The 14,020-nt window shown below is 42.3% G+C and overlaps 1 protein-coding gene across 2 annotated transcripts in view; it reads left to right on the top strand.

The window, feature by feature from the left end:
• Window positions 1-14,020, top strand: part of NSUN2 (NOP2/Sun RNA methyltransferase 2) — a 52,831-nt gene that overhangs the window by 18,847 nt on the left and 19,964 nt on the right. For both annotated transcript variants that reach the window (XM_075212904.1, XM_075212903.1), the window contains exons 9-13: window positions 251-443; window positions 9,483-9,557; window positions 10,899-11,029; window positions 11,750-11,823; window positions 11,899-12,026. In XM_075212904.1, the coding sequence (XP_075069005.1) occupies window positions 251-443; window positions 9,483-9,557; window positions 10,899-11,029; window positions 11,750-11,823; window positions 11,899-12,026 (601 nt within the window). The remainder of the gene's footprint in view (window positions 1-250; window positions 444-9,482; window positions 9,558-10,898; window positions 11,030-11,749; window positions 11,824-11,898; window positions 12,027-14,020) is intronic.

Below are 14,020 nucleotides of genomic sequence, written 5' to 3'. Positions count from 1 at the left end.
AGAGGTGATAAGAGTGGAGCAAATAATTTATTGTATAGCAATAAATTAATATCCTTATTTACTATTTGTGGTTATTTTTCCATGTGGGCAATTTTCTGTGAGCATTTTTCTTGTGAGCATTTGTCTACGGAAGCTTTATCCGTGAGCAATTTTCCTGTGGTTTTTTTTCATTTAAGCTTTTTTCTGGTAACTGTGTTGGCAAAGACTTCATGACACAACTGTCTGATTATTTTTTAATATTTCTTCTTAGAGGGCTTTGTCATTGCCAATGATGTGGACAACAAGCGCTGTTACCTGTTAGTCCATCAAGCTAAGCAATTGAGTAGTCCTTGTGTTATGGTTGTGAACCACGATGCTACCAGCATTCCCCGACTCCTGGTTGAAAACAATGGCGCGCGAGAAGTCCTGTTCTATGACCGGATACTATGTGATGTGCCCTGCAGGTAATCATTATTTTTGTGTTGATGTAATGGATTGAAGTGCCTTTGTTTTTCTGTCACGATTTTGACTGTATGAAAATCTGTAAGAAACAACAAAGGCTGTGTGATATCTTTATTTTATTTTTATTTGTAGAGTCTTGCTCAAGCAAAATTGATATCAAATTAAAGAAACTAATTTTTATGTAAATTGAAACTTGCAGTTTGTCATTTAAAATACATACATAAACTTTTATTTTGTTGGTGTTGGTTTATATCTTCTTATTTTGTGCCTGTTACAGCAGATTGTTAAAGCTTTTAGTTGAGAGGTTTAGGTTGAAACTGTGACCTTTATTAATGAAGAGCGCTCAAAATACTAAATATAATGGGCGTTATGTGCTTAAAGGAAAACTATGCATTAATGTGCAAGTCTATTTTTATGGATACTTTTCAAAGAGTTCTGACCCTAATCAATCATAACTTTTATTCAATCTTAATCTCCTGCTTGTCTGTTATGTCACACTTATGTGCGGGGGGTATATCGAGACTTTAAGAACATTTGGTTATGGCAGCAGATTTTTTTCATTAAGTATGCAGATTCTGTGCAGCAACATGTCCACTCGTGTCACTGCCTCATTGTTGGTTGGTGATAGTGCACCTACTATCAACTCAGTAATATGACATCCTAAAGGACCATTGCAGGAATGTTGAGCATCAAGTACACCTCTATGTAATAACATCTAAATAGTTTATTCAGAATGTCACCTTTTGTGTGACAGAACTTCTTAGAAGTATGATGTGTGTGTTTTCTGCAAACTATGTTTCAGAGGTAGTGCTCACATAAGAAAAGGAAGATGTCAGTTGGGCCACTAACTAAGAAACTGAGATGTGCTAAAGCAGAGAAAAGTTCAGAGTATCATGAGTAAATGGGAAATGAGGCTGCTGGTAAAGTGCTACATGTGTATCATCTAAAAGTTACATGGAAAAAAGGCTGGCGATTTGCTCTGGTGTTTTGCCAAGACCTAACTTTCATCCACTAAGAAATGGGGGGACTCAGGCCTCTAATATGAGACGTAGATTTCTGATGGTTTGACATTCACTAAGAAAAAGTATACCCATGGAAAGAAGGTGGTGCGAATCTGCAGTCTGGTGGCGATAATGAGTGGAAGCTCTTCAGTACGTATCATCATAGCTCTGAAATACTCTAACCAATTGGTTGTAGCCACAACTGTTCAGATATTATTCAGAGTTCAAAAAAATGAATTTACATTTTCAGCTGATGGTTTTTTGGTTTGTTTTTTTGTTTTTTCTGTTCTGGAGGAAAAATGTAACTTACTCTTTCCTTGTGAAATGTTTGTCTACACTTTGTGGTTTTGTTTAGCAGGCATGTAAAGCCTACTGTATTAAAAAGATAAATAGAAACTTTATTTCTCTTTCATCCAGTCTGGGGGACACTGCTTACCATGGGTTGTGGCGGGAGCTTGGGGAGTTGGCACCTAACTAGCTAACTTTTAGTACTGCCGACAGACCCCCTCCCCTCTACAATCCCCCTGCCTCTTCCTCTTCCTGTCCGTTTTTTTTAGGTGCCCATGGAGTTAGGCAGTGTTTTAGTACTGTAGGTAATTTTTAACTTTTATTTTATTCTTTTTACTTTTTTTACAGGTGGCAGAGCTGGAGTATGTTCTAATATAGAGAACACACTCACAGCAGGGCAGCGCAGGCACTACCCTGTCAGATGAGAGCCAGCGGCTCTCACTGACAGGGACAGGAGGAGCTTGAAGAAATTGGTGCCTGAATTAGGAGTGACAAAGCGGTCTCACGGACCGCTGTCCCTCCTGGAGCCTCCCCGATAACCGGCGCTGCCACTGCAGGCATAGAGCGCCGGTTATCGGATACTGCATTGACGGCGGCCATCTTGGATTCGGAGGAGAGGAGAACGGGGGCTATAACAGGATCCCCCCCCTCATACATAGGAGGGGGCATCTGGTATTATCCGCTGCAGAGACCTCCCCTGGAGGTCTCCAGTACTCTGCCACATAATACTTTTAATTTTTTATTCAGACACAGAATCGCTGCAGAGGCAGCATTACTGAAGGGGGGAAGCTAACACAGAGCTCCCCCTCCTTCCAGAGAGTGAGATGGTTTATCCCAGTCTTCTGGCGCCAAGGAGAAGCCCAGGAAGAGAGAACAGATCTGAAGGAGGAGGCACCAGGATAGTGCTGTTGGACTTAGCCCATAGGCCAAACAGGGGAGAAGTTTCTGATTTATTTAAACACATTCTGTATTGCTGTGTACAAGTGGGCTAGTAGGAGTTATATTATAGTTCTCCTACTTGCTTAAGTATTTAGTGTTTAAAATGTTACACGTACAACTTTTATATCTAGATTAGTTGATTACTTGTAGTTTATGGTCCTTTCAGACTCTGAGGAGTTTTCAGAGGGAGAGGGGGAAATTTAATTCTGATCCTGACCAGGTTCAACCTTTGGAACAGGAAGAAAGCTCTAAAAGCCAATTTATTAATGATTTGGTTTTAGCAGTGAGACAAGCGTTGGACCTCTTAGAACCGGAGGATACTACTCCTAGGGACAGAAGTCTATTTAAGAAGGCCAAAAGAAAGGCTATCCGTTTTCCCCCTTCCGTAGAGCTTAAGGATATTGCAGAAGGAGCCTGGAAACAGCCTGATAAGAGGTTCTCTGTTCCCTTACCTAGAGGACAGTCCTTTAGAGGCAGACAGCCAAATTCTCGAGGCTCCTCTGCCAGGGGGAGATCCTCGTTTGCAGCTAGGCGCCAGGCCTACAAGACCCAGGAGAAGCCTGCGTCCTGACATGACCACTCTGTTCCGGAGGGGGCACCAGTGGGGGGACGTCTGTTTTTGTTTCAGGAACAGTGGGCAGCGTCCTCCCAAGATCCTTGGATTCGGGGTATTATATCAGAGGGGTACAGGATAGACATGCTGGCCCCGGTCCCACATCGTTTCTTCCTAACTCCGCTACCCCGAGATCCATCAAGAAGGCAGGCAATACAGGATTGTGACGGCTCCTTTCCTCCCATCCTAAACTTAAAGGGTTTCAATGTGCACTTAACAGTGGATGAAATTTCGGATGTAATCCCTAAGGTCGGTGATAAACGGCTTAGAGAAGGATCAGTTTATGGCGTCTATAGACCTAAAAGACGCATACCTCCACAATCCCATTTGGATCCACCATCAGTCTCTCCTAAGATTCTCGGTGGGATCCTTCCACTATCAGTTTTGGGCCCTCCCCTTCAGCCTCTCAACAGCACCAAGGGTTTTCACGAAGATCATGTCCGTTATGGCAGCATGTCTTCACCTTCAGGCAGTTCAGGTCGTGCCTTATTTGGACGACCTGCTCATCAAATCCTCCACAGAGAACAGAGAATTGCTTACGTCATCACTTATCCCTCACCTTGGCGGTTCTCGAGGGCCATGGATGGCTAATAAATTTAAAGAAATCCCAGATGGTTCCGTGTCAACGCATGGTTTTCCTAGGGCTTATTATGGACACCAGCCAGCAAAGGGTGTTCCTACCTGTCGAGAAGATCAGTTCAATTCAGAGTATAACAACTCAGGTCTTGTCTTCTCCCAACCCCTCAATGCACTTGTGCATGCGGCTGCTGGGAAAGATGGTGGCCTCCTTCGAGACCATCCCCTTCGGTCGAGCCCATTCTCGTTGTTTTCAGTAGGATTTATTGACGAAATGGTCAGGATCCCACTTACGTTTGGATCTCCAGAGGATCTCTCTATCTCCAAGGGCGGGAAAATCGCTTCAGTGGTGGCTGATTCAGGATCACATGACAGTGGGCAGGTCCTTCGCTCCATGGCCATGGATCATAGCTATGACGGACACCAGTCTGAAAGGTTTGGGGGCGGTAATTCTGCACCTCCGGCTCCAGGGACTTTGGTCGGTTCAGGAATCAGCCCTATCAATAAACGTGCTGGAGTTGAAGGCTATTCTTTTGGCCCTTCGGGGGGCCCAGTCCCTTCTTCAGGGCCACCCCGTCAGAGTTCAGTCCGACAATGCCATGGCCGTGGCATATGTCAACCGGCAAGGAGGAACCAGGAGTGCAGCGGCAATGAATATTGCAGCTCAAATTTTTGGTTTGGGCAAAACAATTTGTTCCAGCAATATCGGCAGTTTTCATTCTAGGAATAAAGAATTGGGAGGCCGACCACCTAAGCCGACACCAGATGTTGCCGGGGGAGTGGTCACTCCATCCGGAAGTTTTCCAGTCTCTGGTTCAGAGGTGAGGTCTTCCGGACATAGATCTCATGGCCTCCAGACACAACAGAAAGGTTCACAGGTTTTGCGCAAGGGCAAGAGACCCCTTAGCGGTGTCAGTGGACGTTATGACAATGTCATGGGTGTTCAGGTTGGGATACCTGTTTTCCTCCAGCGTAGTGAATACTATGATGCGAGCCAGAAAGCCAGTTTCAGCTCGCATCTATCACTGGATTTGGAGAGCCTACATCAGATGGTGCGAAAATAAGACATGTCACTCGTCCTCTTTTCGCCTCCCTCGCTTGTTGGCTTTCCTTCAGGATGGCCTGGAAGCAGGACTTCGGTTAGGTTCTTTTTAAAGTTTAGGTTTCGGCTCTGTCAGTATTTTTTCACCTGAAATTAGCGGATTTACCAGATATTTAGGACTTTCCTCCAGGGAGTCTTGCATATTCAGCCTCCCTATGTTCCGCCCACAGCACCATGGGATCTCAACCTGGTACTGGATATGCTTAAGGGGCCTCCTTTTGAGCCATTACTTGTGGCAGATTTGAAGTGGTTGACCTGGAAGGTCCTCTTCCTTTTGGTTATTGCATCTGCACGTAGGGTTTCGGAATTAGGAGCTCTGTCTTGTCGGGAACCATATCTGATTTTCCACGAGGACAGAGCGGTTAAGAACCCTCCCTTCCTTCGTTCCAAAAGTAGTTTCGGCTTTCCATCTGAACCAGGAAATTGTAGTTCCGGTTTTCTCATCTACTTCCCATTCGGATCAACAGTCTATGGAAAAGTTAGATGTGGTTAGAGCTCTCCGCATTTATGTCAAGAGAACTTCTCAGATTAGACGTACTGATTCTCTGTTTGTTCTTTATGATGCTAGTCTCGAGACAGTCCATTTCAAGATGGATTACGGCAACCATTAAGCAAGCTTGCATAAAGACTAACCGTCCTGTGCCGGAGAGACTTGCGGCCCATTCCACCAGATCGGTAGGGGCGTCCAGGGCAGTGAGAAATGGGGCTTCTGCAGACCAGCTTTGCAGGGCAGCCACCTGGTCCTCTGTCCACACCTTTACAAAATTTTACCAGTTTAATGTATTTGTATCTGCGGATGCAAATTTCGCTCGTAATGCTTTACGAGCGGGATTTTCAGAGTAGTCCCACCCTTAGGGGGCTGCTTTAGAACGTCCCCATGGTAAGCAGTGTCCCCCAGACTGGATGAAAGAGAGAAGAGGATTTATGTACTTACGCTAAATCCGTTTCTCTGATTCCGTCTGGGGGACACTGCGATCCCTCCCTTCTGCTTTTCTTCTGTGTGCTTTTGGTTGATTGGCCTTTTTTCCTTGGGGCTTTTTAATTAACTGACAGAGGAAGAGGCAGGGGGATTGTAGAGGGGAGGAGTCTGTCGGCAGTACTAAAAGTTAACTAGTTAGGTGCCAACTCCCCAAGCTCCCTCCACAACCCCATGGTAAGCAGTGTCCCCCAGACGGAATCGGAGAAACGGATTTAACGTAAGTACATAAATCCTCTTATACCATGTGACTGCAATGAATGCAACCTATTAAAAAGATAAAATTATCAATCAACAAAAGCTCCCTATGAGAACTGCTGCTCTCAGGCCTGCCTGTAGGATTGTCTGACGATGTAATACAGTTGTACTACAGTTTGGTTTTTACCCTGGTCACATCATGTATTAAGTTTCATTTAATCATTAACTACTAAATGTCTGAAAAAGCAGCAGAAGTGTTGATAAATTCTGTAAACATCCTTTGGGGTTACCCTGCATATCCTCATCTGTCACAATCACAAGAGCTGCTTGCACTGTAGCATCATGGCTATCCTTGGCATTCTGTGCAGAAGATGGAGTGTATGTAACTAATGCATATTGGATTTGCTGAGGCTCCTGTTCAATTACACCACCACTTGGGCAGATTATAATTTAGCTGCCTTGACTCGACTGCTGAAGTGCACACCAATGTACTAGGCGAGAGAAAGGGAATTGTTGAAATAGAGGTGACTGGTCAGAGAAATTGGTTGAAGAGCTAATGTGATCCTTCACCTGTTTCATTTATCCAATAAGATTCCTCTTCACTCAAAGTCAGGACATCTGCAGCATGGTCCACCCCTTAGCAGCAGTAACCTGTGACCTCAGCAGCTTTTCTCAACTTGTCAGACTGGTGCCTAAGTGGATGCTAATACAAACAGTTTAATTGCCATTTCAACTTGCACCGACTACTGCTCTCGTCTGACACCAGCTCCATTTCAGGAAAGTGAAAATGTAGCTGCTCTTTCCCTGGTAACTTTGCCTAGTTAGTTGCAAGTTGGGGATCGGTGGAAGAAATGTAGGCTGTGTGTTCTGAGAATATTTCCTGAGTTGATATGTTCAACTCAAAGACCCATTCCTAGTAGTCCACCTTTATGCCTATAAAATGGCAGAAAAACGGTCTGTGGGACAATTAGACTGATAGGTGGACTTAAACTGTCACTGGACAGTTTTTGGTTTTTTCTTTTCCCCCAATGCTGTTTTGATGTTGGGGCAGGGCCAAAATTACGTGATTCATCATTTTGGCCAGGTATTTGCCGGATGTGGGAGGCTTGCCTACTCTCCCGGGATTTCGAGAGTCTCCTGGACATTCTGTGAGAGTTGGCAAGTATGCATAATACTAATTGTAACAGTCCAATTTTCCACTAAGAGATGCACTTGTACAAGACCCAACTAGCCTGTGGAATAGATTGTCCTTCTAGTTGTCTGATTTTGTTAAACATTGGATCCTTCCATAGGTTATTCAAAATAGAAATTTTTTTTATCTCTACAGTCATGGGCAAAAATTTTGAGTGACACAAATATTGTTTTTCAGAAAGTCTGGTGCCTGTTTTTATGATGGCAATTTGCATATACTCCAGAATGTCATGAAGAGTGATCAGATGATTTGCATTTAATTTCAAAGTCCAACTTTGCTGTGACAATGAACTTTATCCCAAAAACATTTCCGCTGTATTTCAGCCCTGCCACAAAGGGACCAGCTGACATCAGGTCAGTGATTCTCTCGTTAACACAGATGAGTGTTGACGAGGGCAAGGCTGGAGATCACTTTGTCATGTTGATTGAGTTAGAATAACAGATTGGAAGCTTTAAACGGAGGATGGGGCTTAATCCTTGTTCTTCCTCTGTTAACCATGGTTACCTGCAAGGAAACACGTGCAGTCATTGCTTTGCACAAATAGGGCTTCACAGGCAATGATATTGCTGTTAGTAAGATTGCACCTAAATCAACCATTGATGAGATTATCAAGAACTTAAAGGAGACGGGTTCAATTGTTGTGAAGAAGGCTTCAGGGCGCCCAAGAACATCCTGCAAGCGCCAGGGCAGTCTTCTAAAGTTGATTCAGCTGCGGGATCGGGGCACCACCAGTGCAGAGCTTGCTCAGCAATGGCAGCAGGCAGGTGTGAGTGCATCTGCACGCAGTGAGGCAAAGACTTTTGGAGGATGGTCTCGTGTGAAGAAGGCCAGCCAAGAAGGAACTTCTCTACAGGAAAAACATCAGGGACAGACTGATATTCTGCAAAAGGTACAGGGATTGGACTGCTGAGGACTGGGGTAACGTCATTTTCTCTGATGAATCCCCTTTCAGATTGGTTGGGGCATCTGGAAAAATGCCTGTCTGGAGAAGGAAAGGTGAGCGCTACCATTAGTCCTGTGTCATGCCAACAGTAAAGCATCCTGAGATCATTCATGTGTGGAGTTGCTTCTCAGCCAAGGGAATGGGCTCACTCACATATTTGCCTAAGAACACCATGAATAAAGAATGGTACCAAAACATCATCCAAGAGCAACTTCTCTCAACCATCCAAGAATAGTTTGACGACGAACAATGCCCTTTTCAGCATGATGGAGAACCTTGCCATAAGGCAAAAGTGATAGCGAAGTGTCTCGGGGATTAAAGCATTGAAATTTTGGGTCTATGGCCTGGAAACTCACCCGACCTTAATCCCATTGAGAACTTGTGGTCAATCCTCAAGAGGCGGGTGGACAAACAAAAACCCACAAATTCTGACAAACTTCAAGCATTGATTAGGCAAGAATGGGTGTCCATCAGTCGGTATGTGGTCCAGAAGTTGATTGACAGCATGCCAAGGCGTATTACAGAGGTCTTCAAAAAGAAGGGTCAACATTGCAAATATTGACTCTCTACATTAAATTTATGTATTTGTCAATAAAAGCCTTTAACATTTATGAAATGCTTGTAATTTTACTTCCGTATACTAAAGCAGCATCTAACAAAAAGGTTTAAAAACACTAAAGCAGCAAACTTTGTGAAAACAAATACTTGTGTCATTCTCAAAACTTTTGGCCATGACTGTAAAACTTTATTTCATACCTTCAGCTGTGGTATTCCTCCTCCTCCTCCTCCTCCTCCTCCTCCTCCTCCTCCTCCTCCTCCTCCTCCTTTCTGTAAATGGCAGTGAGCAATGTGACACCTCCTGTGCGATTAAGTGTTGCTGTAATACATTAGTTTTTGCTGAAATTAAATGCATATTGGCACATTTTAGTGCAGCTGCATTTGTCATGTGGCTCATTATCAAATTGTGCAAACCTTGTAATGTATGTGTTCGATCTTAATTATACACAAGACTGCCACACAAATGTATTCTTGTGAATTAGTTTTAAGTATAGTCTGGGAGCATTTTTCAAGCTGACTTTAGTGGTTTCACTTTTCAAAAAATACTGAATTTCTTGTTTTTCTTTAGTGTTCAAATCTACATTTTTATTGAGTAACAAATGAATTCCTTCCCGTGTCTGTATTCTATGCTTATCATGATGCCCTATTGTTGCAGTGGCGATGGGACTTTAAGGAAGAACATCGATGTTTGGAAAAAGTGGACAACATTAAACAGTTTACAGTTGCATGGGTAAGGACTATGGCTTTATAACTGTTTCTAGCTGCTTTGTTCTCCCAGAATTTGTTAAGCAAAACAAGTTTTGTAACCAGTTTTCTCCCCATGCTATGCCTGCGGAAGTTAAAAGCTGCCATTTTGTTTGCTGCTCTAAGACTTAAAAAAATAAAAAAAATAAATGCAACTGGAACTTTAAATCAAAGCACAAAACCCACTAAAATTTACACTTGCATATTAAAATCAGTCCACCCCTTTACCATCTATAAAATACATGAGCTGTAATCAGGCATGTTTAATTTTTGATTCTCATCCTACTTGACCTCTTAAATGTTTTTTTTTTCCTTGCAGTCACCTGAACATCACTAGTTTGTGAGTTGGCTGCTCTTACAGGTTGCCTTTTTTTTTTTTTTTTTTTTTTTTTTTTCCATCTTCCATGCAGTTTATGCAGTCCTGTATCAACCAGTTTTGTTTTTATAGCTCAAGAATGTTATAAACCAGAAATTGTTTCCTATTGTCCACAAATTAGACCTTCAACGTGGTGCCTTGCTCACGGGTACATGTGATTGGAACTGAAGATTTCCACGATGCTGAATCATCGTCATCATCATTTATTTATATAGCGCCATTAATTCCGCAGCGCTGTACAGAGAACTCACTCGCATCAGTCCCTGCCCCATTGGAGCTTACAGTCTAAATTCCCTAACACACACACACACACACACACACACACGCACACACAGAGGCACACACAGAGAGGCACACACAGACTAGGGTCAATTTGTTAGCAGCCAATTAACCTACCAGTATGTTTTTTTGGAGTGTGGGAGGAAACCGGAGCACCCGGAGGAAACCCACGCAAACACGGGGAGAACATACAAACTCCTCACAGATAAGGCCATGGTCGGGAATTGAACTCATGACCCCAGTGCTGTGAGGCAGAAGTGCTAACCACTACGCCACCATGAATCCCTCCTGTTCATAGTTAATGAATTAAGTCTGACTAGAAATGGATATTTGGCTGTTGGAGAAACTGCACACTGGGCTTGTAGTCCACTACTCTGGGCAGATGTTTTTAACTTGTTCTGCTTTATAATCTTCCTTTGGCTGAAATGTCCTCTCGGCAGCAGTCTCATGTTTTGCATACTGCTTTTTCACATTGGATGAGTAATATTTTTCCCCTTTATTCTATTTATGTGCTCATATAGTATATGATTTTACTTTACGCTTGGAAAATGTTAATTTATTTAATATATTTTGCTGATGCCTGTATAGATAAAAGGGCGGCATGCAGTGTTCTGCAAAAAAAATATCTTGAAATCTACTGCAGATTGTTATCCTTGAATTTGTGTTTTCTAGGTTACAGATTAGGATTGCTACCCGTGGAGTTGAACAGCTGGCAGAAGGGGGAAGGATGGTGTATTCAACATGTTCTTTGAATCCTATTGAAGATGAAGCAGTTATAGTCGCCCTGCTGGAGAAATGTGAAGGCAAGGCCATGTATTGTCAGACTTGTCAATCAATGACAGACATTTTTATATTGCTGAAATGTACTAGAAAAACCTTGTCATGCATTTACTGTACTGTAATGAGCAAAACCCTTTACTAGTACTTGAGTAATGTAGTAAAGTTCAGTAAATTCACCAATACTGTTACATGGAACAGCTGTTTTGTATGTACTAAAAAAAAAAAGTCATGTTTTTCTTTTAAAGCAGACCTGTCCCTAGACACTTTAGTGTTATTAATTTACATTACTAAATAGTGGCAAAATCACTAGTTCTGTTTCTTTAGTGCACACATGTCCAAATTCTCAAACCCAGCAATGTTGCAACTTCTCAGTGGGTAGCGTACGTTGTGGTATTGCTGGCTGCAGGCTAGGCGTAGGAATGTGCCTAGTTATGCATCCACATTTAAAAATTACATATTTTCTTTAATCATGACCACATTGCAGCAAGCATTGGCGATAGTTGTTTGGTGTGAAATATGTGGCCAATTTGTTCACTTGCACAGAGGCCACTTCCCTATCAATAGTAGCTGAGCAGTAGAGCTAAATCTAGTGATACAATGCAGCACTTAAATTAACGTTGGTAAAATAGGTACAGCAGATTAAATACTAGTTGAAAATCATTCTTAAGCAACCATCAAACCTGCCCACTCTTCAGGATTGAAAGTAATAACACATTCTTGTTTGTTTTATGTTTTTCCGTTAGGAGCTCTTGAGCTTGCTGATGTGTCATCTGTCCTTCCTGGTTTAAAGTGGATGCCTGGGATCACCCACTGGAAGGTATGTTTATATGTTCAGTGCACAGCCAGCAACTCAATCTAGCAACAACCTCTCAATTACTTTTTTCTGTTATAGGTAATGACAAAAGATGGCCAATGGTTTGACAATTGGAAAGATGTGCCGACAAGTAGGCATACCCAGATTCGACCAACAATGTTTCCTCTCGATGAAGAAAAAATGAAAGCAATGAATCTACACCGTTGGTAAGATAGCAGTTTATGCATTGTGTATGAAGGGAAAAATGTTTTAGCTATTGTGACAGGATGGACCGGCCATGCCAACCCTGTCTGTTGTTGCAGGGGACCGGCTTGGCTTACTTTGCCACCATTCCCTATCGTTATCCCAAATGCGCCCTCTTGCCGCAGTAGGAGGGGCTTACAAATACTGCCACCACTGGACTCCTTACCGGCATACAGTACCGGATTTCTTCTGGGTAACTGACGCTGCGAGTGTACCCCGTTACTGGCGTACCTGGGCTGGTACTCCTGACCTCTTGCTATGGATCAGGGGTGCTGTGGATGGATCCCCGCCTGGCCTATCGCACTGACCAGGGCTGCAGGATAGAATGCAGAGCGGTGGTACCGGGAAAAACTGGGTCCAACCTCAGAAACAGCCCGAGAACAGATTAGATTTAGGGTCTAATTTGCATGTCACAGGAATACAGCAATATTGAAGATGTTTTCAAGCAGGTCTTTGAAGCAAGTGATGTGTATTTCCTCTTACACTGGTTGAAGGTACCAGTGATCAGGTCAGATGAAAGAAGAACATTTCAGTGTACAGGATAGTGATTTTTATACTGATTTGGACACAGGCTGATTTTTAGAATCAGGATGCAATGTGTTTACACAAACATGGATTTAAATGCATTGCAAAGCCAACAATATTTACACTTATCTATGAAATTCTAGAGATGCTGTGATGTCCTGCATCTGGTTTTCAGATGTAGAGAATCTAGGAGCCAGTCTTAATTAAAAGTCCCTGCCTTCAATGTTGGACCTTCACACCTCAAAAGATCTAATTAGCACGGGCCCCTCTTAAGACAGTCCAGAATACATATTCCCAAAGAAAGGTACCTCAAACATGCAACTTCCCCACATCACAACACACACAAGCCTTTCATCCACAAAAGCTTATTGTATCAGATATATACCTAAGAAATCATGCATTCCCTATAGCAAGGTTAAAACAAATGAGTTTCTTCCCTGGTCTCAGAAATAAGGATTTCCTATATCAAAATATACACAATATCAAAAATAAGTGCATGTGCAATTATATAAATAAGCGCCCTGCGTTATTTCCTTTAAAATAAATTTATACCAGAAGTTATTTATCAGTGATCCAGTCACAACTATAAAATGGAGAATTGTTAATTTCCAGATGTTGGAGGCTTAGTGACAGGCTGAATGTGGATGCTAGCTGGGACAGGGTGCTTGTGTAAATGAAGTTATTTGATGGTTAGAGGGAGTTGTTTTTTAAAATGGTTTAATGGAGGTGGGAGTTTGTGATGCACTCGTGACCCCCACCAAATATAAATGTTCATGCATACAAAAGCACATCTAAGGTGAGTTGGCTAATGTGCTGCACACAGAACCTTGTATTTCATTGGCATAGTTATTTCTCCATTAAGTATTCGTCCTCATGAGCAGAATACTGGCATTGTGTTTAGAATAGAACTTGGTGCATGTATACCACATGTTAAATTCCTCAGGTAAGGAATCTTGGTGCCTATGTCGTGCCATGTACATATGCATGGTATAAGGATTAATAGATATCCTGCAAGCTGTATTTACTATTTTACTCGGTGGACTGGACAAGCCCTAAAAGAGTGCAACTCTGTAGTTTTGAATGCGGTTGTGGATTAAGTCAAATGTTACCTATTTTCAGCTTATATTTTGTATGTTTTTGGACTTGGAAATATATATTGAATGTATTCATTATCTTTCCCACAATTGGCACAAATCTGTTTTTCTTGCATTGCCTCAATCCTGTGGGGAAAATAAGTTTCTTAGGGTGCACAACTAATAGGTTAAATATTTGATAATGTTTTATAAATACCTTCCAAATGATCTTTATGCTAAATTTACCTAGACAAGATAGTGCATTGTTTTCTCTTTTTAGTTTGAGGCCTGATGGGTTTTGTGACTTTAGGATTATTCATTTTTTTTTTTTTTTTTTTTTTTTGTAGTGGTGTTAATTT

Source organism: Mixophyes fleayi, chromosome 5 (genome assembly GCF_038048845.1).
Source record: "Mixophyes fleayi isolate aMixFle1 chromosome 5, aMixFle1.hap1, whole genome shotgun sequence".
NCBI classification, from domain to species: domain Eukaryota; kingdom Metazoa; phylum Chordata; class Amphibia; order Anura; family Limnodynastidae; genus Mixophyes; species Mixophyes fleayi.
The sequence above is the reverse complement of the archived record's forward strand: the minus strand, read 5'-3'. Positions and strand labels throughout refer to the sequence as shown.